The sequence below is a fragment of the Sciurus vulgaris genome (genome assembly GCF_902686455.1).
Source record: "Sciurus vulgaris genome assembly, chromosome: 19".
Classification (NCBI taxonomy): domain Eukaryota; kingdom Metazoa; phylum Chordata; class Mammalia; order Rodentia; family Sciuridae; genus Sciurus; species Sciurus vulgaris.
In genome coordinates this window covers 13,623,191-13,647,676 of record NC_136480.1, presented here as the reverse complement: position 1 = coordinate 13,647,676, position 24,486 = coordinate 13,623,191, and the positions used below count along the sequence as shown (strand labels likewise).

The following is a 24,486-nucleotide window of genomic DNA, read 5'->3' as shown; positions in this document are numbered from 1 at the left end:
TATATTCAGAATAAATTCCCAGAAGTGAGGTTGGGGGCACAAAGGGTAGAAGTGGCTATTTTTAGATGGTATCAAATTCCTCTCCACTGGGACTGTTCTCTCCTGCATTCCCACCAGCAAATAAGCATGTCTGACCCATAGTACCTGTTGTCAGGCTTTTGATTATTTTTTCCCATTTAATTGCTGCACTGGTAGCTTAGTGAAGTTTTAATTTGCTTTCTCTTATTATGAGTGAAGCTTAGTAACTTTTAAGTCTTTTGTATATTTTTATGTTTCTTTTTATTAAGCTATAGTTTTTACACAATAAATGTACAGATCTTAAGTGTTCAATTCAATGAATTTTGACAATCAAATACCCCCATGTAGCCACTATGGAGACGAGATCCAGAACATTTCCACCACTCCAAGAAATTCCATGTGCTCTTTTCCTGCAGTTCTTTCACTTGCTCCAGAAGTACACTCTCTGAGTTCTAATATCACAGATTAGTTTGGCTTGTCCTTGGACTTGCATAAAGGGACTGTTGGTGATACATAGCTGATTATTTTGTGTGTCCAATTCTTTGGCTCAACAATTTTCTAGGGTTCACCTATGTCGTGTGTTGGGCATTAGCTCCTTCATTTTTATTACTGAGTAGAATTCCATTCTGTGGACATAATGCAATGCTTGCAAAATTAATTCTTTTCTTTTTTTCTTTTCCCACAGAGACCACTCAGACAGTGCCCTCCTCTTCTTATGTCCCCAAAAGGAAGAGAAGAACAATCATCAATGGCAAATGCCAGCTGCAGCAAAGCAACACCAAGAGCAGGCTTCACCCTGGAGAAGGAACTGCACTCCTCCTCAGACTCTGTGTTCCACGCATTCAGAGAAATCTTTCTGGTAACGAATGATCCCTGAAGGTACAGTCTTCAAAACTGATTCTCTTCCAGATAGCTTCTCACTGTTGAAGAACTGAATTGCAAATATGGAAAGAGAGAAAAATAGAACAAATCCTGAGGTGTTGGATTAGAACGGTAGCTATTAATACAAATTCGTGGTTTTTAATATAGAAGTAGCTGTAGATATGTCTGTGTGTGTGTGTACATACATACATTCCCTAATCTTGTCTACTGAATAAGCTTGGGAGCAGCATCACTCAACAGTAATGGGCATATCCACTACCTGTACATTGGTGTTTCTGTTGCTATGACAAAATATTTGAGACCGCATAATTTATAAAGAAAAGGGGGTTATTCAGCTCCTGGTTCTGGAGACTGAGAAGTGTAAGAGCATGGTGTTGGTTATGTGGAGGGCCTTCTGGCTGCATCACAAATGGCAGAGGGCATCCCATAGTGAGTCAGATCAAGTGTGCTAGCTCAGGTTTCTCTTCCTCTACTTATAAAGCCACTAATGACTTCATGGGGGCCCCACCCTCCTGACCTCATCTAATCCTAATTACCTCCCAAAGACCCTACCTCCAAATACCATCAACATGTGGCTTTAGGGATTGAGCTTCCAACACAGAGCACCTGGTCTCCAGATGCCATTGTCTATGAAAAAGAATCAAGGCTCCTTGAAGAAATGAGTAATTCCAGGGTCAGAGTGAAGATAATACCAGGATGAGTCTGGAACATTCTCCTCCAGACAGTAAGGACACCTGCAAGAACCAACATAGCTATCTCAAAGGACAGGGATGCCAGCCTGCAAGGGCCTTTGGCTGCATTTTGGTCAATTTGAACACCAAAATGAATAAAGACAGGAATAGATTACAATGTGGTAGGTTTATTATGGCTAATTGTAACTAAAATTAAAAATAAATGCTAATGTTGGGGAAAGCTTTTTAAAATAGAATACCAAATACAGAATAAATGATAGAAAATCACCATTTTACAACACCCACAGTAATAATTTATTCAAGCAAAAATCACCATTGGGCAGAAGGTTTGGGCCAACAGGATTGTCACAAGATCTCATGCAAATTTCTTATTAATTATACAGGGAAAATGTACTGGGTTAGTGGTGGGCTTAGCAAGTGCAGTTCTAAGCAAGCAATCAAAACTAACATCACCAAATGATCACACACACTGATATCCTGTGCCCCCAAGGGAAGCGCTGAGGAGTACGGAGCATTCCAGCCAAAGATGTTGATTCTAATCACAAGGAAAGAATCGCTGAGTTCCAAATAAAGGCACATTTGGCAAAACGACTGGAACTTGGGCTCCAAAAATATCAATGGTATGAAAGACCAAGAGAGGAAACTGAAGAAATAAGACAACAAAATGCAACCTACGGATATCAGAGCAGGAGAAAACACACACGCCATCAAAGACCTTACTGACATGTGGAAAAATCTGAGTAGGGACTATATGTCACAGAATGATAATACATTAGTGTTGAACACCTTGGGTTCATTAATAATGTTATGGGTGTGTAGGAGAATGTCCTTGTGGAGGCAGGACATGGTAGCACATGCTTGTAATCCCAGAAAATGGGGAGGCTGAGGCTGGAAGATTACCAGTTCAAGGTTAGCCTGAGCAATCTAGCAAGACCCTACCTCAAAAATAAAATAAAAAGGACTTGGGATGTGGCTCAGTGGTAGAGCACTTGCCTGGTACGCATGAAGCCCTGGGTTTAATTCCCAGTATCACAGGAAAAAAAATAAAAAGGAAAATACATGCTGGAAAATTAAGATGTGAATTATCCTCAGGCCTACAATTAACTCTTAACTGGTTTAGAAAATAAAAGCAAATATGTATGTGTTTTATGTTTCTTCATATATATGTATATATAAACATATACATAAAGTACACATATATAAAAGTAAATATGTATGTTTTGTGTGATGGTTCATATATATTCATATATATAAATATTTATATATTACATACATTCATATATATTTGGAAGAAAGAAAGTAAATATGGTAAAATGTTAACTGTTGACTCTGAGGGTAATGAGTATTGCTGGTACAATTTTATTTTCAACTTTTCCATAGGCTTGAAATTTAAAAAAAAATAAACATAGAGAGAAAAGCATTATTAAAATTAAATGAATACTACAGAATTCACAGAATGTTTTTCATTTGAAACAAGAGACTTCCAAAAGAAGTTTAGACTGGATGTCGTGGTACATACCTGTAATTCCAGCAAATCCCAGCAACTCAGGAGGCTGAGGCAGGAGGATCGAAAGTTTAAGCCAGCCTCAGTGACTTTGTGAGACCTGGTCTCAAAAATTAAAAGGAGAGGTGGGAGGGGTGGGGGGAAGGGGAAAAAAATAACAGAATGAATCAAGCAACATTGCCCTATGTAAATTTATGATTTTTAATTAAAAAAGTTAAAAGGGCTGGGGGTGTAGCTCAGAGGTAGAAGGCTCCTGGTAGAATCCCCAATACTGACAGAAAAGAAGAGGAAAAAGGTGAGGGAGGGAGAAGTAGTTGTTTAGACTGATTATGACTACTTTGAGCTATGACCCTCAACTCCCAGGAAATAAAAACTTATTATCTTCAAAGCAATTTCAAGATGAAAGGTCCTTTAACGAGGAGGCTGAAGAAGCTCTGCTCTTGGACGCAGGATGCATGCCTTTGGGGCTGGCAGGTTGCACAGGTTGGTTAGAGCAGGTCAGGGGCAGGGCTGGAGCAGACCCACTCCTCTGGCAATAATAACCATACCTGAAGTAGCCACCTCCTCTCACTCCAAGGGCTTCTGTTGTAGTTGCCAATCATGAGATCCTGCCTCCTGGCCAAAGGATGGACCAGTAACCCAAGTCAGGCAAACAATGTTCCCCAGCTCCCTGGTCACGTGCTCAGCCCACAGAAGGGCATGAGGCCTAAGCTTGGCCAATCAAGTGCCTATCTGCTGTTTTATTTATGGATGCCAGGAGGTATGTGACTTATTTATGGATGCTCTTACTTTCCCCTGGGATCCTCTGGGCAGAATGATGCAAACCTGGAGCTGTCTGTAACCAGCAACCAAGAGTCCGAATCATTACAGTGAGGAGCCGGGCTGTTCAGCCTGGCGACCACAGGCAGAAGCAGCCGGCTTCGCTTCACAGCCCGTTGGTATCAGCTGCTTCAGGGGGATCTTCTGGCCCTGGTCTAAATGATGGCACCGTCTCGTGCCACAGACTGCACTCTATTTGGTAGGTCATGGCGTAGCTGTGTGCCTGCATGCGGCCCTCTGCCAAATGTCTTATTAGCTCAAGGTCCTGCCTTCTTCATTCATTCATTCTTTCCATAAACATGGAAGGTCAACTCTAAGACCTCAAGCCAAGTGCCATAGCAGAGGGCTTTCCAGTATCACACTGGTTGCCTAAAGTGTCCCCAAAGTCAAAAACGCAGCTCCCCGGGTCCAGTCCCAGAGATTTTTGCAAGAGGTTCGGTGTGCTTAACAAGTCACCCAGGAAATTTGCATGCCTCTTCTGGTTCAGGAAGCAGTGCAGGGGCAGGCAGAGGTACGGAGGTGAACGTGGCTCGGGTGGATTTCACAGGGTGTGTTGAGATTAGAAGGAGGAGGAGGCAATTCCACTAATCCTGCAAGGTCTTTACCCGCTCGCCTGTAAAAGCCCATGTGTTCACCCAGCCTTTCAGAACTGTGTCTCAGCCAGCAAGAGAACATTTGATGGAGCTGAATAAAGCTCTACGTGACCTTTTTGTCAAATCAGAGTGTGCCGTTTATAGTAACCTTGTGGATAAAAAGCACAGTGTATTGCAGTCATTGTAACGATCGTTCATTGGCCACCTGTTACGTGCCAGAGGCCGTAATGACTGCTTTAGGTGCATCCTTATTTAACCCTCCAAGAACCCTGTGAAAGTCGGACTTATTTAACCCTCCAAGAACCCTGTGAAAGTCGGACTGTTATTCTTATTCCACAGATGAGGAAACAAACTTAGAGGGGTTAGTACAATCTCTGGGGTTCCCCCCATCCAGTCCTGGGGTTCAAACCCAGGGCCGCATGCATGGTGGGCAAATGTTCTCCTAGGGATTTTTCACCAAGTGATTCTTAATAGGTATTATAACCAAATATACGTCAAGATTTCCCCTCAAATGCCATTTTTATTTGACAAATATTCATTGAGCATCTAGTATGTGCATAGTCCCTGCCAGATATTATAGGAAGGATTTTAAAATATCACATCTAACTCTTCTCCGTAAGGTGCAACTAATTTGGTTTGAAGGGATGATCAAAGGGGAGTTTGAGAGCTGCATTCCTCATCTGCAGTAGTTTTCCAATTGCATTTGGGCTGAGTTGTGCAAGTCCCTGCTCCTCCTGAGCCCCTCAGGGTGACCCCATGGCACTTGTCTCTGCACTCTGAGCATACAGTAAGTGCTTACTCAGGGTTGGCTGAATCAATGAACCGATAAGTGAGAAGATAACGGGCATGAACAACACCCAAATCCAAATCCTTTCCTTGTTCAGATGCCAAGAGGTTAGTGCCATTTGCAAATGAATCTTTTACCCAAAAAAGAAAATAGCTATTGGCTATCATGTGCATCTGAAATACCCACCAAAGGTCCCTGTTAAAGGCCGGGTCACCGGCCTGTTGTGCTATTGGACATGGTAGAACCTTTAGAAAGTGGGGCCTAGTGGAAGGAAGTTGGGTCATTTGGGGACATGTCCTGAAGGGGATATTGGGACTGTGGCACCTCTTCTCTCTTTTCATTTCTAGCCACCATGCAGTGAATACCTTCCTCTGCCACACACTCCTGCCATGGTGTGCTGCCTTTCCAGAGGCAACAGGTCATGGACTGAAACCTGTGAAACTATGAGCCAAAATAAACCTCTCCTTCTATTAAATTGATTCACTCAGGTATTCTGTCACAGTAGCTCACAGCTTGTTAACCCACTATTACTCAGCTAAGTAAACTTTTCAAAATGAGTATAGTCCATAGATAAATATTCTGGGGTATTTCCCATCCAGCATCCCTGAATATCTCAGGAGACATTAATAAGTATTTCTTAAAAAGAAAAAAAACAATTTGACAATCTAATACATGTGGGATATGCAGGGTTAAATAGGATTATAGAATTTCTTTAGTTCAGGAATTCTCAGTCTTTACTAGACTCAATATGCATGATGTATAAACCAGAAGATGCAGGTGGGGCAATAAGGAATCTACCATATATGGTAAACAATATTTTCCAAATTTATTTGACAGTAGATGCTTTAGGGCAGGGTTGGAGGGAACAGAGAAAAGATTTGCAGGGCCAGATCTAGAATATGGGAAATGAGACATTCAGGGCCTCAAATGTAAGAAAACATCCACTTGCAAAACACTTGTAAAATCTTGAGACCGAGTAACATTTGTACTCTAATAGCTGAGCATGGTGGTAAACATCTGTAACCACAGCCACTGGAAAGGCTGAGAAAGGAGGATTGCAAGTTTGAGACCAGTCTCAGCATTTAGAGAGTCCCAGTAACTTAACAAGGCATTGTCTCAAAACAGAAAATAAAACAAGGACCTGCGAGGTAGCTCAGGGGTGACCAGGGTTTCAAAACCCACTACCAAAAAGAAAAAAAACTGGACCCTAATAGCCAGGTGTGATGGCACACATCTGTAATCCCAGCTTCTTAGGAGGCCAAGGAAGGAGGATGGCAAATTTGAAGCCAGCTTAGGAAACTTATTGAGAACCTCTCTCAAATAAATAAATGAATAAAACAGGCTGGGGTATAGCTCAGTGGTAAAAGACCCCTGGGTTCAATCTCCAGTACCACTCACACACAAAAATTGTACCTTAAGTACCTCACTTGCCTGCCCCCAGGACCTCACCAGAATGAACACCTAATACCACCAATGAAACTAATGTTCCAAACACACAATTTGGGAAGTGTTCTGTGGCCATTCATTTGCAATATTTAGCTATATTTCTAATTTTTTTTTTTGGGGGGGGGGCACCAGAGTTTGAACCCAGGAGTACTTAAACCAAATCCCAGACCTTTTTATATTTTTATTTAGAAACAGGGCCTTGCTAAATTGCTTAGGGCCTTGCTAAGTTGCAGAGGCTGGCTTTGAACTTTCAATCCTGCCTCAGCCTCCTGAGCCACTGGGATGACAGGTATGCACCATCATGCTGGTTTCTAGATCCTCTTCTCATTTTACAGTGGTTTTGGACTCATGTCCCTTTCTGGCCCGGCCCCTGAGGCAGAGCCATCCCGGAAGGTCTGACCAAGAGCTATGGGACTTAGCTGGTGTTCTAAGCAGGTGGGGCTGCCCATTAAACCAGTTCAAGAAGAACAAATCCAAGTGGAACTTGCCTTTCTCCCACACCAGAAGGAGCTGCTCATTGCTCATTTCCCTTTATTCTTGAAAACCAGGGAGAGCCTGAGAAAGTCACGATTCCCTAGCAACTAGGCCAGTGTCTGGACCTGGAGGTTGAATGAATGAAGAAAGAACAAATGAATGAATGAACAGAAGAGTAGCCAGAAGAGTCAAAGAAACAACAGGCAGGAATCAGGGAGGCCCTGACCTCTCTCCAGAGTCCCTCTTCTGAGCCGGAAGTGCTACTTAGGTCGGGGCTATTTTCCATTTGTACAGTCTCCTCATTAATGTCCCTCCCAATGTAAAGTCCTGTTTGATCTTAGAGCTAATGACTAAAGCTGGGTGGGGCAAAAAGAACAAACTGTTTGTTCGAGAAAGCAAGTACGCTCTGCAAACTCACTTTCTTTCCCTCACCCTCTTCTGGTTCCTATAAATCCATGAAAAGAACCATTTTGAAGGATTCAGGGAGGCATTATTAAGGGGCGCTTAATATGCTCTGGAGTTCAATGTCTCCTCCACTCTGAACTTGCCCCCTCCTTTTTTCTTGAAGTAAAAATACTTCGGGGTAAACACAAACTAAATAAATACAGTAAAAGTATATGGCTTTTAAATACTACAGTGGCATGATAACCAGGCCCATTCAGGTGGCATGCTGTACTAGGACATAACAAACAAAGCTTCGACTGATATTGGCCGAGTGATGCTGTTATATTGGTGCACGTACAAAGATGTAACGATGAATCCCACCATTCTGTACAACTATCATGCACCAATAAAAATGTGGGAAAATAATAAAAAATAAAGACAGAAAATAAATAAAGCTTCACTTGTTTGGCAGTTCATCTAATTAGACTCTGTTATTAGCAAGATATGAAAATAATTCTATATCATCACCCAGCTCATGAAATACTGAATAAAAAGCCAGGAGAGCCCATTTCTCATTTCCAGAATTAAAATGGTAGTTGCTGTATTCACTAAATATCTACATACTCCCTGGGCGATCATTGGTTTCCTGAGAACTGGCACCGGGAATTTCACACTCCAGGTCTAAGAGCTGAAAGGACCTTTTCTCTTTCTCAGCATCCTGTCTGACTGGCTGGTGTACGTGGACACCAGGCCCGCCCTGTCCTGTCAAAAGCTGGATTCTTCTGGCTCCTCATATATTTTTCAAGTATCCCTTCTCTTTTGCAGCCTTTGCGTTTCCTTGGATGAGACCTTTGCAAGAAACAATACATCCTTTCCTTGGAGACTCTACGGTCTGACTAGCTTTGTAACACACTCACTCGTTTCCATAATCAACTGGCTGACTCCATGGGGACCCGTACAGTGTACCAAGTCCTTAAAAGTCACTGAACCTTAACCTCCCAACTCAGCAGGAAGGTGATGACTGTCAATTCCACACGCTGCTCCTGTATTCCAGTGGAGCTTGTTTCCCAGGAACTTTTCACTGCAACACCCAGGGGCACGGTGGACTCAGGGCCCCACTCTGGGTGAGGGGAACCTCGGATGCTGTCTGTCCCTCAACACTTGGGGATGGCACAGGAGGTACTGAATTTGCCAAAAGCTCCGTGAAGCAGATTTTTCTACCTTTCAAGGATGTTGCTAGCATGACCTCGGGGTGTGTACGAAGGCTCCTCGGGCCCTTGGGCCAGGACAAAAGCGCCTCTGTGCTGGGCTTGGGTTGGCCTGGTCAGGCAGGAGGCAAGCAGCGTGCGTTTTCATCCCCACGTGGGTGGCTCTGTCTCTCTGCTAGAGCACCATTCTGCATCCCATCCTGCAGGGTTGGGTCTCCGGGCCAACAGCTTGTTTTCAATTGCTCACACCACTGCACATGGCTGGTCTCCCCCCGCTGAGGTCAGGGTGGTGTCTGATGGCCTAGGAATTTGTTGTTAACAACAAGAATGAAAACCTGCTTCAAGTAGTGAATGGATTTGGTGTCACTTTTTCGATGCAGGTAACAGTATTTGCCCTGAGTTAATCCTAAATTATCACAGGTGATTTTTCCAAGGGCATTCCTATATGCAAGGAGAACTGTTGAATTATCAACAAACCCCATGCAGAGTTAAAGGTGATTAAGTTTAACTTGTTTTCTTGTTTTATTTTTGGTCCTGGGGATTGAACCCAGGGGCACTCTATCACTGAGCTACAAATCCATCCCTTTTTATTTTTTATTTTGAGTCAGAGTTTTGATAAGTTGCTGAAAATCTCACAAAGCTGCTGAAGCTGGTCTCAAACTTGCAATCTTCCTGCTTTGCCGCCCAAGTTGCTAGGATTACAGGTGTGCGCCACCTCGCCCAGCTAATTGAGCTTAACTGTAACCATTGTCAAACACCACCCAAGTGTTAACTGGCCACTAAGAAAATTCCAGCCAGGCGTGGTGGCCCACACCTGTAATCCCAGCTATACGGGAGGCTGAGGCAGGAGGATCACATGTGAGGCCAACATGGGCAATGCAGTGAGACCCATTTCAAAATAAAAAGATCTGGGGTGTAGCGAGAGTGCCTTTGGGGTCAACCTCCAGTAGTGGGAAAAAAAATTAAAATTAAAAAAAAAAATCTGCAGATAATTCAGCCTTTGGGTGCCACTAACAGTCTCAACCTGTGTCAATCATCCTATAATTGTGACTCTCAAATCACACTGGTCTTATAGCTGGTCCTAAAACAGGCCAAGCCCCTTCCTACCTCAGGGCTTTTGCCCTGGCTACTCCTTCTACCTGCAATCCCCTTCTCCTGGCTAGTCTTCCTGGTTGGCTCCTTCTCGGTCCTTGGGTCTCAGGCTCAGTGTTCCGTCATCAGAAGGGCCTGTGTTCTCCTCGCCTCTTGTCCCGTTTTCGTCTGTCTCAGAACCTTGCTCACTTCCATCGTGTCCAGAAATGAAGGCATTTTCTTTATTTGTCTATTAATTTATTGTCTACCTTCCCCCAACCAGGAGAATGGAGGTCCTGTTTGATCTCCAATACCAAATACAGGGCTAAGTACAGGAGGGTATTCGTGATGGGCTGAGTCGTACCCTCTCCACCTCCAATTCCACTGCCAAAGCCCTAACCCCCAGAGGTGGTGTTTTTTTTTTTTTTTTGGGGGGGGGGGGTTTGGCAGGTGATTAGGTTTAGATGAAGTCACAAAGGCACAAAGGGATTGGCGTCTTTATAGGAAGAGACACACCAGCGATCCCTCTGCCAGCTAAGGACAGGAGAAGGTGCCCGTATGTAACTACAGGGCGAGGGTGTGGCTCAGTGGTAAAGTGCTTGCCTTCCATGTGCAAGGTCCCAGGTTCCACTTCCAACACCACAGGAGTGAAAGAGGGAAAGAAGCAGGCAGAATGAGAGAAAAAAGAGAAAGCGTTAAAGGCGTTTTGTAATGAGAATGAGTGGTCCTAGATTATTTTTTTAATGCCCATTGGTCAAAGTTTCATACTCTGTTGGGTCATTGTGATACGGAGCTTAATTAAACACAGCTTGTCTATTTTTCTTTCTACCCTTATCATATATCCCTATTACTACTAAATGGTACCTAAAGATACATCCAGGCAAAGTCCATGTGCACAGCTGGCCACCAGATCAGACGTCTTCATTAACTCAGCTTATCTGTCAAATAGCTTTCTTTAAAAAAACAAACAAACAAACAAACCATTGGCCAATTGTTTGAATTGTTCAGAAGTTTTACCACTGTCTAGACCAAGTCAGTTCTGCACACCTCCTAAGAACTGCAGGAGCCTTTGTGGAACAATTTTTATACAGGCTAATTCTAAAATTGTATACATTATCCTCTTAGACTTTGAGGGATACTACTTTAAGAATGGGTTTAAGTTGGGCACGATGGTGCACGCTGTAATCAAAGCAGCTTGAGAGGCTGAGGCAGGAGGACTGCAAATTTGAGGCCAGTGTCAGTAACTTAGTAAGACCCTGTCTCAAAATAAAAAAAATTTCTAAAAAAAGGAACAAGGGGTGGGATGTGGTTCAGTGTCCCTTGGTTCAATCCCTGGAACTCAAAAAAAAAAAAAAAAAAATGGATTTAATCGGTTTGTTTTCAGTCTAGTCATAATTCTTACATACACTGAGGATTTCATAGTCCTCAGAATTATATCTTTTTATATAGGCCCAAACTAAAACTTAAAATTTCCTTGTTTAATTTAAAAACATCTACTAGATTATTCTGGGCAACCTCATAAAACTGGGAAAGATCAATTTTAGATGGGGGTGAAATGCCGACAAGTGATACTGACCAAATTATGTTGCTATATTGTGTGTATGTACAAATATGTAACAACAAATTCCATCATTATGTATGACTATAAAGCATAAATTTAAAGAATGTGGGGGAGTCAATTTTACCTTTTTGGGGGCAAAAAGTCAGGACTCCTAAATTGTTTCCTTGATGATGGTCCCAAAGAGCAATCAACAATTTGCATACAGACTAACCCAGTCTTAGAACCCAAGTTCATCTTGCAGAGAAAAGTCTAGTGATGCTACTAATGTCTAAACTATATCTATGTGACTAAATGCTCAGATATGCTAAGCAATGAGTAGCATTCTACTAATAAAAAAATAGTAGTCACAAACATAAATTGAGTCAATATGCCAAGTATACTGAACAGTATTCTAAATGAAAAATTAAATTCTGCCTTCATGATGACTGTCTGAGAAGATACTAATGCCACCCTGTATTACAGATGAGCAAACTACAGCTTTAAGTAAGAAGCGGGGGACTGATCGGGAATACTAACACCATTGCCAGGTGTGGTGGCACATGCCTGTAATCCCAACTTGGGAGGCTGAGGCAGGAGGATCACAAGTTCAGGGCCAGCCTCAGCAACTTAGCAAGACCCTGAGCAACTTAGTGAGACCCTGTCTCAAAATAAAATATAAAAAGGGCTGGGGATGTGGCTCAGTGTTTGAGCACGCCTGGGTTCAGTCCCTGGTACAATGATAACAATAGAAACTAACACTGTTGACAATGACTGAATAAACTTGGTTTCAGTGCTTAAGAGAACAAATTATTTTCTAGTTAAAATGCCCTTGTTTGTAGGCAAGGAATGATGCTTTTGAATAATCTTTTACTCATTAAACAGTTGCCCTAAGAGGAAAAAAGCATGTGATATCATAATAGCTTACTTCAGGTTACTTATAGCTTCAGAGTAATAAAATTGCTATTTCTACAAGAGTATGATCTTGAAAGTCTGGTCATAGAGCATGTGTTTGGTAGATAGAAAACACTCAGGAACTGAGTAACTAAATGAAGGCAACCCTTAAATTTTCTTTAATTAGATGTGGCCAAAACATTAGCCTATCCTGCTCTCTGTTTCTCTATGTGGTAAAGATGCATGCAATAGAATCTTTATCCTCTTCTAGATTTCTCCACGTGTTCTTCCTAACACAGGATGAGGTGGTCTGTGCCAACCAAGTGCAATGAAGGAAAATTTATTCTCTCTTCTGTGGATTCATTCATTTGGTCTGTAGATAATGTGAGACCAGTAGCTAATATCAGAGCTATACAGTCCCAATCGCTAAGTCTCTTCTGATGAAAAGCAAGTAAACATGGTTGGTAGAAGGAAAACGGGTGGGATTGGAGCGTTCGTTTGTAACCTCTCCAAGGGTGTTCATTAGCTGTCAGTGGTACCAGAGTCCACTTAGGTAGCCAGACTGTGGCTCCCTAATGCCACCCAGCCCTCTCTGTCCTTTTGCCATCCTTCCCTCCCTACAGAGGGAAGGATGTCAAAGGCCTGGTTCCCTATGGCCACAAACTGCACAGCACCAGCTCTAATAGATATGGACAATGAGAAACCCCCAAAATAAGTTGACTGGTGGCCTTCACCTCCCAAGACAAATGTTTTCCAGGTGTGGCTGCGGATGGGGAGCAGGGGTTTTATCACCCCTGAAGTAAGAGTCTCTAGGAGGCATTCATCTTCTCCAAAGGAAATCCTCTCCAGACACTGCCCACAGACCCCCAGCCCAAAAAGCTCCAATTCCTGAGTGCCCAAGGAAACTGATGCTCACTAGACCACCCCTCAAAATAACCTACATAAACCCAGGCCCTTTCTTTGTTCAGTGACTCATTTTCCACCAGGAAAGTGGGCCCACGGGCGCCATTTCATCCCTGCATCCCCTGTTCCGGTGTCAAACTTTGTTCCTGAATAAATAGCTGAGATGATTCCTGAGGTCTGTATCCTGCCCCATCTTTTTGTGCTAACAAGCTCTCACCTCAAAATAAATTTAAACCCCACCCCCAGAGAAGGCAGTCTGAGATAAACCCAGGGTGGTGGCGCACACCTATCATCCCAGCAGCTTGGAGGCTGAGGCAGGAGGATTATGAGTTCAAAGCCAGCCTCAGCAACTCTGCCAGACCCTATCTCAAAATAAAAGATTTTTTAAAAAAGGGCTGCGGATGTGGCTCAGTGGTTAAGCAACCCTCGGTTCAACATCCCCGCTACCAAGAAATAAATGATAAATAAAAGAAGGAAGTCTGATAGGCCCACCCCTCCTAGATTTCTTCAACACTAAACCCTTTGTGTGACTATAAGCCATATTCTAGCTACCTCCAGTTCTGCATTGCTGTTTCTCTTTCGTTAATCTGGTGAAGATCTTTCCTCTTGTCTCCTTGACATGTAAACTCCCCTTAGCACAAAGGATTGAGTTCCATGGCTATGATCCACCTAAAAGTGAAGGCATGCATGCTCTGGGACCTTTCTGGTCAGTCACATGTCATTAGCATTATCTCAGAGCTCGTTAGAAATGCAGAAGCTTCAGCCCAAACCTAGTTCTACTGAGAAAGAACCTGAATTTTAACAGGATGCCCAAGTAATCGGTATGCAGAGAAAATATGAGAATCGCTGTCCTGAGAGACAGAGTAGGGAGTGAGACATTGTCCAAAGAAAGCAGCACATTGTAGCACACAATCCATTCTGTAAAAATAAAAGCCGCGTTGTCTTGGGGTGTGTGTGTGTGTGTGTGTGTGTGTGTGTGTGTGTGTGTGTGTGTGTGTGTGGTTAGCACCTGTGCACTACAATGCGAAATCTTTTTTTCCTTTTTAAAATCCCTATGCTGGCTGGGCATGGTGGCACACACCTGTAATCCCAGCAGCTCGGGAGTCTGAGGCAGGAGGATGAGTTCAAAGCCAGCCTCACCAACTTAGTGAAGCCCTAACCAACTTAGCAAGATCCTGTCTCTAGATAAAATATAAAAAAGGGCTGGGGATGTGGCTCAGTGGTTAAGCGTCCCTGGGTTCAATCCCCTGTACCACACACACTGACAGATAGACACACACAAAAAATCCCTGTTCTTGGATTTTAAATTATCAGCTCCCATGTAACTGGTCTTTTCTTTCTGATTCCTGCATACCTTTTCATCCCGAAGAGGCTATCATCCACCCTTCTAGGGAATGTCTACCTATGAGAAAGGTGGATAGGTTTCCAAGGGACTGTTGTTCTCTAACAACCAAAATAAGGCAGGTAAGCTCAAAATAATTGCTTTTGCAGGGTCAAACCTAAATGAATTGAACTCAAGAGAGCAGCAAGCTCTTTGCAGGAGAGGAGACACTCTGGGTCATTTTGTGATGGCAGAAAGAGTTTGTGATCATCAGGTGAGGACTTAGCTGAAAGGTTAAACTCCCAGGCCGCCTGTGGACCAACGAGTCTCAGCCTAAGTGAGGCCCACTATGGCCTGCTCATGCAGGAGCTGTTCACCAACGCTGGGGGCAGGAAAGAAGGCTCAGGAAGACTCCCTGAGGCATCTGGGGCTTTCAGAGTTCAGAAAGCAGCCAAAGCTGGGGGAGTAGGGGCTGAGGGGGCTCTTCAGAGATGCAGAAAGCAGGGACAAAGGGCAAAAAGCAATAGTCTATCAGCTGGCCTATGAGCATGGTGAGATCTCCCACAGTCTTGAAACCTGTCAGTTCAATTTTGAAGTCTACACAGATTTCAAGAATCTCACCAGTGCCAAGGTTCCAGGCTCTGCTGAAGGCAAAGCATTAATCCCACTCAAAACAGCTAAAAGTGAATGACAGGATTTCATTCTTTTTTATGGGTGAATACTATTCCACTGCATATATAAACCACATTTTCTTTTTCCATTCATCTGCTGATGGACACCTTAGTTGATTTTGTATCTTGGATATTGTAAATGGTGCTATAATTCAGCCATAAAGGACTAATCCTTGTCAGAATGAACCCAACTACTATGCATAACCATTAAGCTCTAAGAAAGATTATAATCCTGTCATTTGTGGCAACATGGATGGAACTGGAGAACATTATGCTAAGTGAAATAAGCTAGGCACAGAAAGACAAGTACTGCAAGATCTCACTTGTGTGGAGGCTAAAACACTGATTTCATAGAACTATGGGGTGGAATAGTGGTCACTAGAGGCTAGGAATGGTAGGAGCCAGAGAGAATAGAGGGAGGGGGGATAATGAGAATGAAAATACAGTTATACAGGAGGAGTAAGTTCTAGTGTTCTACAACACAGTAAGGTAAATGGTCATTAAAAAATATACTGGGTGTGTGTGTGTGTGTGTGTGTGTGTGTGAGAGAGAGAGAGAGAGAGAGAGAGAGAGAGAGAGAGAGAGAGAGAGAGAGAGAGAGAGAGAGAGAATAGGATGATTTAAAAAAATACAATACACCCAAAGTGAGACAGCAAGGTAGGAGCAGAAACAAAGAATAAGTAAGATAAGGAAGAAAACAAATACCAATATGAGATCGTTAAGCCCAAATTTAAAGCAAACATAAATACATTAAACCCTTTAATTAAAAAGTAGAGATTAAGCCAGGCTCGGTGGCACACACCCATAATCCCAGCAGTTGGGGAGGCTGAGGCAGGAGGATCACAAGTTCAAAGCCAGCCTCAGCAACTCAGCAAGGCCCTAAGCAACTCAGGGAGACCCTGTCTCTAAATAAAATATAAAAAGGGGATGGGGATGTGACTCAATGGTTAAGTGACCCTGGGTTCAATCCCCAGGTCAAAAAAAAAAAAGTAGAGATTATATTCAGGTCCTGTGGTAATTCCAGCAACCTGGGAGCTGAGGCAGGAGACTGCAAATTCAAGACCAGCCTGGGTAACTTAGTAAGGCTCTGTCTCAAAATAAAAAAATTAAAAGAACCAGGGATATATCTCAGCACCCCTGGGTTTAATCCCCAGTACTGAGATAGAGAGAGAGAGAGAGATTTTCAGCTCAAAATCAATGCAAAATTCAACAATATGTTATTTCTGAATATAAAATTCAATTATAGGGGCTGGGGTTGTAGCTCAGTGGTGGAGTACTTCCCTAATACATGTGAGGCACTGGATTCAATCCTCAGCACCACATAAAAAGAAATAAATAAAATAAAGGTATTGTGTCCATCTAGAACTAAAAAAAAATTCTAATTAAAGAATTTCAATCCTAAAGACACAGATTGAAATGGGTAGATAGAAAAAAGCAAACTACACAAACATTAAATATAAAAAAGCAGGTGTAGTTATCAAAGTAGGCTTCGGAATAATTACATTACTGAAGATAAAAAAGGAGAAAGTATTAATGATAAAAGAAAAACCATCAAGAATGTGTATAAATCATAAATGTATATGCAACTAAGAATAGAGCTTCAAAATGTATAAATCAGGAGCTGGGGCTGTAGCTCAGTGACAGAGTGCTTGCCTAGCACTCTGTGTGAGGCACTGGATTCAATTCTTAGCACTGCATAAAAATACACAAATAAAATAAAGGCATGCTGTCCATGTACAACTACAAAAATTATTTGTTTAATGTATAAATCAAAAGCTGACAGACATGGACAGATCTACCATTGGCTGGAGAGACTTTGACACTCTTCTCTCTGTAACTGATGAGATAAATAGACAAAAATAGTAGAGCTACATTATATTTTAGCAATGCTGTCCATCAACTTGGCCAGATTAATTTTATAAAACAATATACCAACGACTGTAGAATATGTATTCATTTAAAACTCACTTGGAACATTCATCAAGATAGATTATATGGTGGGCATTGAAAGCTGTTTTAATGGATAGGGGTATAGATCAGTAGTACAGCATGTGCTTAGCATGCGTGAGACCCTGGGTCCCATCCCCAGCACCTGACGGGGTGGAGGGAGAGGAGAAGTTTTAATAATGTCAAAGAATTAAACTCTTAGAGTATATCTTCTGCAATAATACTAACAAATTAGAAATCAATAACAAAAAGGAAACGTGGTACTAAACATACCTATTTGAAAAACAACTAACATGAAAAGTAACGATAGTACCAAATGATGGCAGGGATTCAGAGAAACAAGATTTGTCACACATTGCAACGGGTCATGAAAAATGGAAGTTATTCAAGCAGAGTTTGTCAGTTTCCTAAAAAACTAAAAAAAAGGTGCTGCATGACCTAGTAATTACTTATACCCCGAGCATTTATGTCAGAGAGAAAGAAAACCAACAAAAACCTGATGTCCACAGGAAAACATGTACACAAACGTTCACAGAGGTTTATTGCTAATAGCCCCCAAACTGGAACAGCTTGAATGTCCTTCAGTGGATGAATGGTTAAACAAACTGTGGTAAATCCATAAAATGGAATAGTAAATCGGGGCTGGGGTGGTGGCTCAGTGGCAGAGCACTTGCCTACCACGTGTGAGGGACTGGGTTCAATCCTCAGCACTGCATAAAAACAAATTAATAAAATAAAGGTAAAAAACATGAAATACAAATCAATGATGAAAAAGAAACACAATTACCAGCTAAATCTCAAAAGACTTATGTTAGGTGAAAAAAAAATGTAAATCTCAAATGGTTATAAACTATGTGATTCCATTTATATAACATTCTTTAAATGATACAATTACAGAGATGGAGAACAGATTTGTGGTTGCCAAGGGTTAGGGATGAAAATGACCTATAAAGGGAGGACAGGAGGAAATCTTGTTGTGAAAGAAAGATTCTGCCTTCTGATTATGGTAGTGGTTACACGAATCCTATTAAAATATTAGCAAGAATAGTTAAAGAAAGAAAGAAGCTGAATTTAAAATGTATACAGTAATGCAAGGAACCTAAAATAACCAAACTGACTTTAAAAAGGAAAAAACTGAGGGATTTGCACTAGTCAATTTCAAGACTTCTATAAAGCCCCAGTAATCAAGAAAGTGTGGCATTAGTACACCCAGGGAACAAAATAGAAAGTAGGTAAGTAGAACCACACGCATACTGTGAATTTTCAACTTAGTAAAGTCAATCCAAATGGGAAGGGAAAGTCTCTTTAAATACTGCTCTTTTTGACTCCCCACACAAAAATCATTTCAAGATAGATCACAGATCTAAAAATAAGAATTATATCTATAGCTGGGCACGGTGGCACATGCCTGTAGATTTGGGAGGCTGAGTCAGGAGGACTGCAAGTTCAAGACCAACCTCAGCAACTTAGGGAAACCCCTAGCAATTTATGAGACTCTGCTCAAAATAATAAAAAAAAAAAAAAATAAGAAGGATTGGGATGTGGCTCAGCAGTGAAGCACCCCTGGTTTCAATCCCTGGTACAAAAAAAAAAAAAAAATCATCTCTATAAAGCTCACAGAAAAAATAATAGAATATTTTTATGCCTCCAGCTTATCCCTACATATATACACAAACTGTAAAAGAAAATATTGACAAATGGACAAACTGGACTTTATAAAAATTAAAAATTCTATTTGTAAGAGATATCAATTATAAAATCAAGTTTCTGACCAAGAACTTGTATATAAGGAACACTTACAAATCAACAATAAAGTATCAAGTTGCAGGATATGAGGTCAATATAGATAATCGAATTATATTTCTAGATACAACATTTTAAAAGGTAAATAACCCAATTTAAAAACCAAGCAAAAGATTTGGACAAAATACTTCACAAGAAAAGATATATTAAGAACCATTAAGCACCTAAAAAGGTGCTCATCTTCATTAATCTGCAGGGAAATGCAAACTAAAACCATAATACAATATCATTTCATATCCATTAGGATGCCCAAAATAAAATATGAAAATTTGTCTAAACAGTGGGGAGAATGTGGAGCAACTGGAAACTTGGCATATTGCTGTTGGTATTGGAAAAAGGTAACACTCCTTTGGAGATCTGTTTGGCAAATTGTAATAAAGTTAAACATATATTTAACCTATGACCCATGAACTCCACATTTGATAGTTAGCAAGAAAACATATTCGCAAAGACTCCTATAGGAATGTGAATAGCAGCCTCATTCCTAACAGTCCCAAACTGGAAAACAAAACAAAACAAAAAAACCCCCAAATATCCATTCACTAGAGACTAGAAAAACAATTGTGTGAAATGGATACAATGAAATATGCTCAATAATTTTTTAAAAAGATGAACTTTGAAGATATACAAAGATGTAACAGAATCTCAAAAACATGCAAAGCAACAGAAATTTTGCTCAAAAGAGTACATTCAGCCCTGCAGGCGAGGTGGCTCATGCCTGTAATCCCAGCGGCTTGGGAGGCTGAGGCAGGAGGATCGTGAGTTCAAAGCCAGCCTCAGCAATTTAGCAAGACCCTCATCTTTAAATAAAATATATAAAGGGCTGGGGATGTGGCTCAGTGGTTAAGTGACCCTGAGTAAATAAATAAATAAATAAATAAAACATTCAGCCAGGTGCTAGGGTGGAGGACTCCAACCTGTGAAGCTCAGGCAGGAGGCTCGCGAGTTCAAGGCCAGCCTAGGCAATTTAGTGAGCTCTGTCTCAAAATATTAAAATAAGAAGGGCTGGACATGGAACTCAGGGATAGGATGTTCCTGGTACTGTAATAAATGAGGAGGAAAGATTTATTTTGGGTTACTGGCGTCAGAGGTTCCAGGCCATAGTTGGAGGGCTTCTTGCTTTGGACAAAACATGGTGGGCAGCCTGAAAGAGAGCAGCAGCTCACCTCCCAGTTGAGCAGAAGAGGAGGGTTCTTAAGTAATATGTCTATCGAGGACACGCCCCCAATGACCTAACTTCCTTTTGCTAGGCCCTGCCTCTTAAAGGTACCACCACCACCACCCAGTAGCACCAGGGGCTGATGACCAAGTCTTTAGCATGAGACCACATAAGATCCACACCACAACAGTAAGTATCTGTGAAGATGTACACATTGACCAAAACTCATGAACCCAACATGTAAGATCTTGTATTTTACCAGACTTTCATCTCTCAATAAAATACAGGCAGAGTTTGTTTGGTTTAAAGAGCAAAGAACTAGGAGGTTGATTCTATTTATAGACCAAAGGGTAGGAATTTACAGATGCTTTCCTGGACAGAGATAGCAACATCCTTGAATCCACCCAGGGTTCACTTAACATTTTTCTGAGTGGTTTGGAAGATGTTCAAATGTGCAGACACTACTCATCTCTTTCTTGTGGGGGCAAGGTAAAATGAGAACACAATCCCTACTGTAGAGCAGATTTTCAAGTTGCCAGTCAGGATCTATTGGATTGGATGGTTGTGAAATCAACTTTGTAAATCAAGACCAGAATATTTTTCTTTTAATAAAATAGATTAGACTAGGAAAATATCTGAATGCATATGCCAAGGGGAAGTACTGTTTTGTGAGCTTTTTGTCTGGAATGCATTGAACTGATTTTTTTCTAAGTGGGTTTAAAAAAAAATTTTTTTAAGTGAGCAATGGTTATTTAGGGCTGCAGGTAAGAGGGTATGGTAGCTTATTGCTATAGCCCAACCAAGGCTTGGCTGCCCTACACGTAAATATACTTAAGGCAAGTTCATACACACACACACACACACACACACACACACACACACACACACACATCATAATAAAATGTATTTCTTACTATGATCTGTCATAAAAAGAAAATCTGAGGCTCCATAAACTGGCAAAAAAGTGAGTAAAATCTGAGTGAGCAAGGTGTAGATACTGTGGAGGGACTGTGGACTCTGACCTATGCAGGAAAGGCCCAGGAATTACTGCAGACAGCAACAGTATAAACTCTCCCCAGTACACCAGAGCAGGCCACCAACATGCTGATCCCCATTGGGAAAAAAGAGAAATATTTCATCTTTCCCTTATACAAAATTATGTTCTCTCCTTACGTGGAAGAAATAAAACAGAGGAGAGGGCTACAAAATGGCAGGATAACCAAGTGCAGGTGCTCAGTGCTATATTACACCACTCCAGAGGGTCTCTCACACAGACTGCAATGTGAATGGCTCCCCCTGGAGTTGAGCAGTGCACAACCCATATAGCCCTACCAGGCAGCCAGAAGTGTAGTGATTAATATCACAAATTTTGGAGTCCAACAAACATGAGGTCTTATCCCAGACCATGCAAACTGGGGCAGACTATTTAACCTCCCTGAGTCTCAATTTCCCAAAGGGTATGAGTTACATACCCCTCAGACCTAGTTCAGTGCCTGAAACATAGTGGTTCTCAATAAATACAGTGTGAAGTGAATTGAGCTAATACTAGTACCAGCCTCATAAAGTGGTGGTGAGGAATGAATAAATTTCATACACAAAGATTTTAGTAGGCATGCAAACTAAAAACTAGCAACATGGCAAACACTCAAGTATCTATAAAAGATTATAGACTGAAATAGTGAGATTCTTCAGGATGGAAAGATACATGCTGGGAAGGAATTATTTTGTTTAATTTTTCAAAACAGCAGCAAACCATAGAGAGAACAGATTTTAAAATAAGAAGAAATCAGGACATGGTAGGATGGGGATAGTTCTTAAAACTTGAGGGTATATTTAGAATGAATAAAAAGAAGGAAATGCATGTTTTATTATCAAGTGCAGAACAAGTAAGAGCAAAACATATTGATAAATTCAAAGACTCAAAAATGATATTGCCATGAGTCACCCAAGCAGAAATGTTGGAGTTCACTCCTGGTATGGGGGTGACGACAGAGGGGGACAAAAATTTCTTCCTCTTCCAAAGCTTATTTCCCTAGCGAACTGTGGGTTTTGACGCAGTCATGACAACTCTTCACCCTTTTTAAAGTCGTACAATGGAGCAGGTTACCCTAAGCTGAAGTACATACCCTAAGCGGACTCCAGTCTCCTCCCTGCCTCTAGTACCTCTGCCCTCCTGGAGGAAGATGGGGTGCATTTGTTCCCTCCAGAGAGATGACTGATAACAAGCCCGCAAAAATCGGTTCTAGGGAGGGAGGGATCTCTAAGCCCCGAAGTGAGATCACCCCAGTTAGCAGTTAGAAATTGAGGCACATCTTGCTAATGGGTTTGACGCTCGTGAAACATAAACAGGAAGTGGGACTCTCCAAAGCGGTCTAAAGGAAATACACCCCCAGTTTGGTCAACCTGTGAATCCCAATTCTCCAGGTTGTCAAGGGCACTGTCAATTGAGACTGACACCCCACCCCTCGCAGAGTGCGCCAGATGTCAGTCCTCACCCAGTCCCAGCAGTGACCCCATTTTTTTCCCAATGCTTCCCACAGACAGGTCACTCAGCAACGGGGTGACTGACCCGAGGCGCAGTGGGAAAGGTTTACAGTCATCTCTCAACTCCCCGAACTCGCAGGGCAGGGGAGCGCAGAGGTCAGTGAAATCCCCAGCCAGGCCTTATTTTAGTCATGAATTTCCACTGGCTCCCTCCTCTGACTGTATCAGCTCTGCTCACACCGCGGGATTGGAGTTTCAGCTGTTTTCTCTGCTCCAGGCGCAGTTAGAAGGTCACAGAGACCGGACTTTTCCGGGGGAAGTAGGTGGGGGCCTCCAGCGGCCTAACTGAGCCGGTAGAGACCTGGGCCTCTAGAGGAGGTCTTTTTGCCCCCGGGCTCGGAGGTAACTTCTCCCCCTGCTACCTAAGCGCCTTGGTAAATGTCAATTAAAAGCAAAACAACAATGAAAAACACCTTCTCGTCTTTCTTCTGTTAGCCAGGGGCCCCTGTGTATTTTCCCAAGGCTGCCTTCTCTTCTCTTCGTGGTCCATCTATCCTTCCCAGGGTTCCTGCAAGTTCAAGGACAAGACCGGTGTTTGATCCACCACGGTGTCTCTAGCACCGGGCACAATGCCTAACACGGGGTGAGCGACCCAATAAATGTGTCGACTGAATGAATGCGAGGATTTCACTGTGCGAGGCGGAGAGTTTTCTTCTTGCTTGTTTTTCTCTTCGCTCCTGCAACAGACCGAAAAACAGCGCCACCGAAGTTCGTGGCAGCGGAGGGATGAACGACCCCGGCTGGCAGGACACCTCGCGGGGGTCTTAGCTCGGGGCCAGCACGGTGGGGCTCCCAGTCCGCGGCGCTGCGGCCCAAGACCGGGCCACGTGAAGCGTCACGCCCCGCGCTGCTGCAGGGCAGGCGCCGCCGCCGCGGTTGTGTAACGCTGCAGCCGGAGGGGAGGCGACCCGGACGCCTCTGCTTCGGAGGGGGCAGAGGAGGGAGGGAAGGCTGGGCACCGCGCCCGGTATCTTTCTGTGCTTGACTGGCCAGGGTGGGTGGGGGCAGAGGGGCACCTGGGGGGGCGCACAAGTGGGTGCCCACCCGCCCGCAGGCTGTGCCCAGGAGCGCAGCTCCCGGGGAGCAAGGGGCCGGCTCACACCCTCGGTGGTCAGGTGCGCGCGGCGTGCTCGGCGGCGGCCTCGGCTGCCCCTGCGCTTGGCCGCCAGCCCGCTTCCCATGGGGTGACATCCGCCCCGCCCCTCGGTCCCTCCCCAAGGCGGGCAATTCCTGGACACGGGGCCGAGCCGTGGGGGCAGGGAAGCCGGGACGGAAAGAAACCCCAGCCTCTGGGGATGGCAGAGGGGCCGGGCGACTCCCTCCGCTGCGCGCGGGTTCCTCCGAGCCGGCTGGGCGGGGGAGGAGGAAGAGGGTTGGGCTGGAGCGAGCGAGGGGATATTCCTCTCCCGGCTTGAGTCAGACGCGGGCGGATCCGTCCTCCCCCGTTCCCTCCCAGGAGACGGGAACTTACTTCATTTCCCTGGGGCAGGTTCGCCCACGTTACCAACTCTCCCCCTCCCCCAGCTCCCCGGTTCCTTCCAGCTTCCGCGCCCCCCACCCAGCTGGGCAGGACCCAGGCTGTGCTGCCACCCCCTCTTCGGGGAAAGGAGGCCGCAGCCGCAGACACCTGGGGGCCGGGGCTGGGGGTGGGGGCTCCCTCGCAGCCGCCAGAGCGTTGTCCAACACGTGAGACTCATGTGATGAAGCCGGGGGAGGGCGGGCAGGTCGCTCCTTCCCTCCCCGGCAGCGGCCAGACGTGCTTGGAGTCACAGGGTAGAACACGTAGCTCCAACCCACCCACTCGCTCCCATTTAACCCAGCCCGCAGCC

General features: G+C 43.5%; 1 protein-coding gene across 1 annotated transcript; it reads right to left on the bottom strand.

The window, feature by feature from the left end:
• Nucleotides 1-296: 296 nt before the first annotated feature.
• LOC306650314 (uncharacterized protein) lies at nt 297-24,069 on the bottom strand. Its single transcript, XM_079122216.1, has 2 exons — nt 20,034-24,069; nt 297-949 (listed from the first exon to the last, which is right to left on the bottom strand). Exon 1 carries the CDS (start codon nt 23,846-23,848, stop codon nt 23,285-23,287), a length of 564 nt encoding a protein of 187 aa, XP_078978342.1. The 5' UTR covers nt 23,849-24,069; the 3' UTR covers nt 297-949; nt 20,034-23,284.
• Nucleotides 24,070-24,486: the final 417 nt, after the last annotated feature.

Bases quoted from the DNA above. Each gene is read 5' to 3' on its own strand.
- LOC306650314 (XM_079122216.1), bottom strand. From the start codon at position 23,848: ATGTCACCCCATGGGAAGCGGGCTGGCGGCCAAGCGCAGGGGCAGCCG.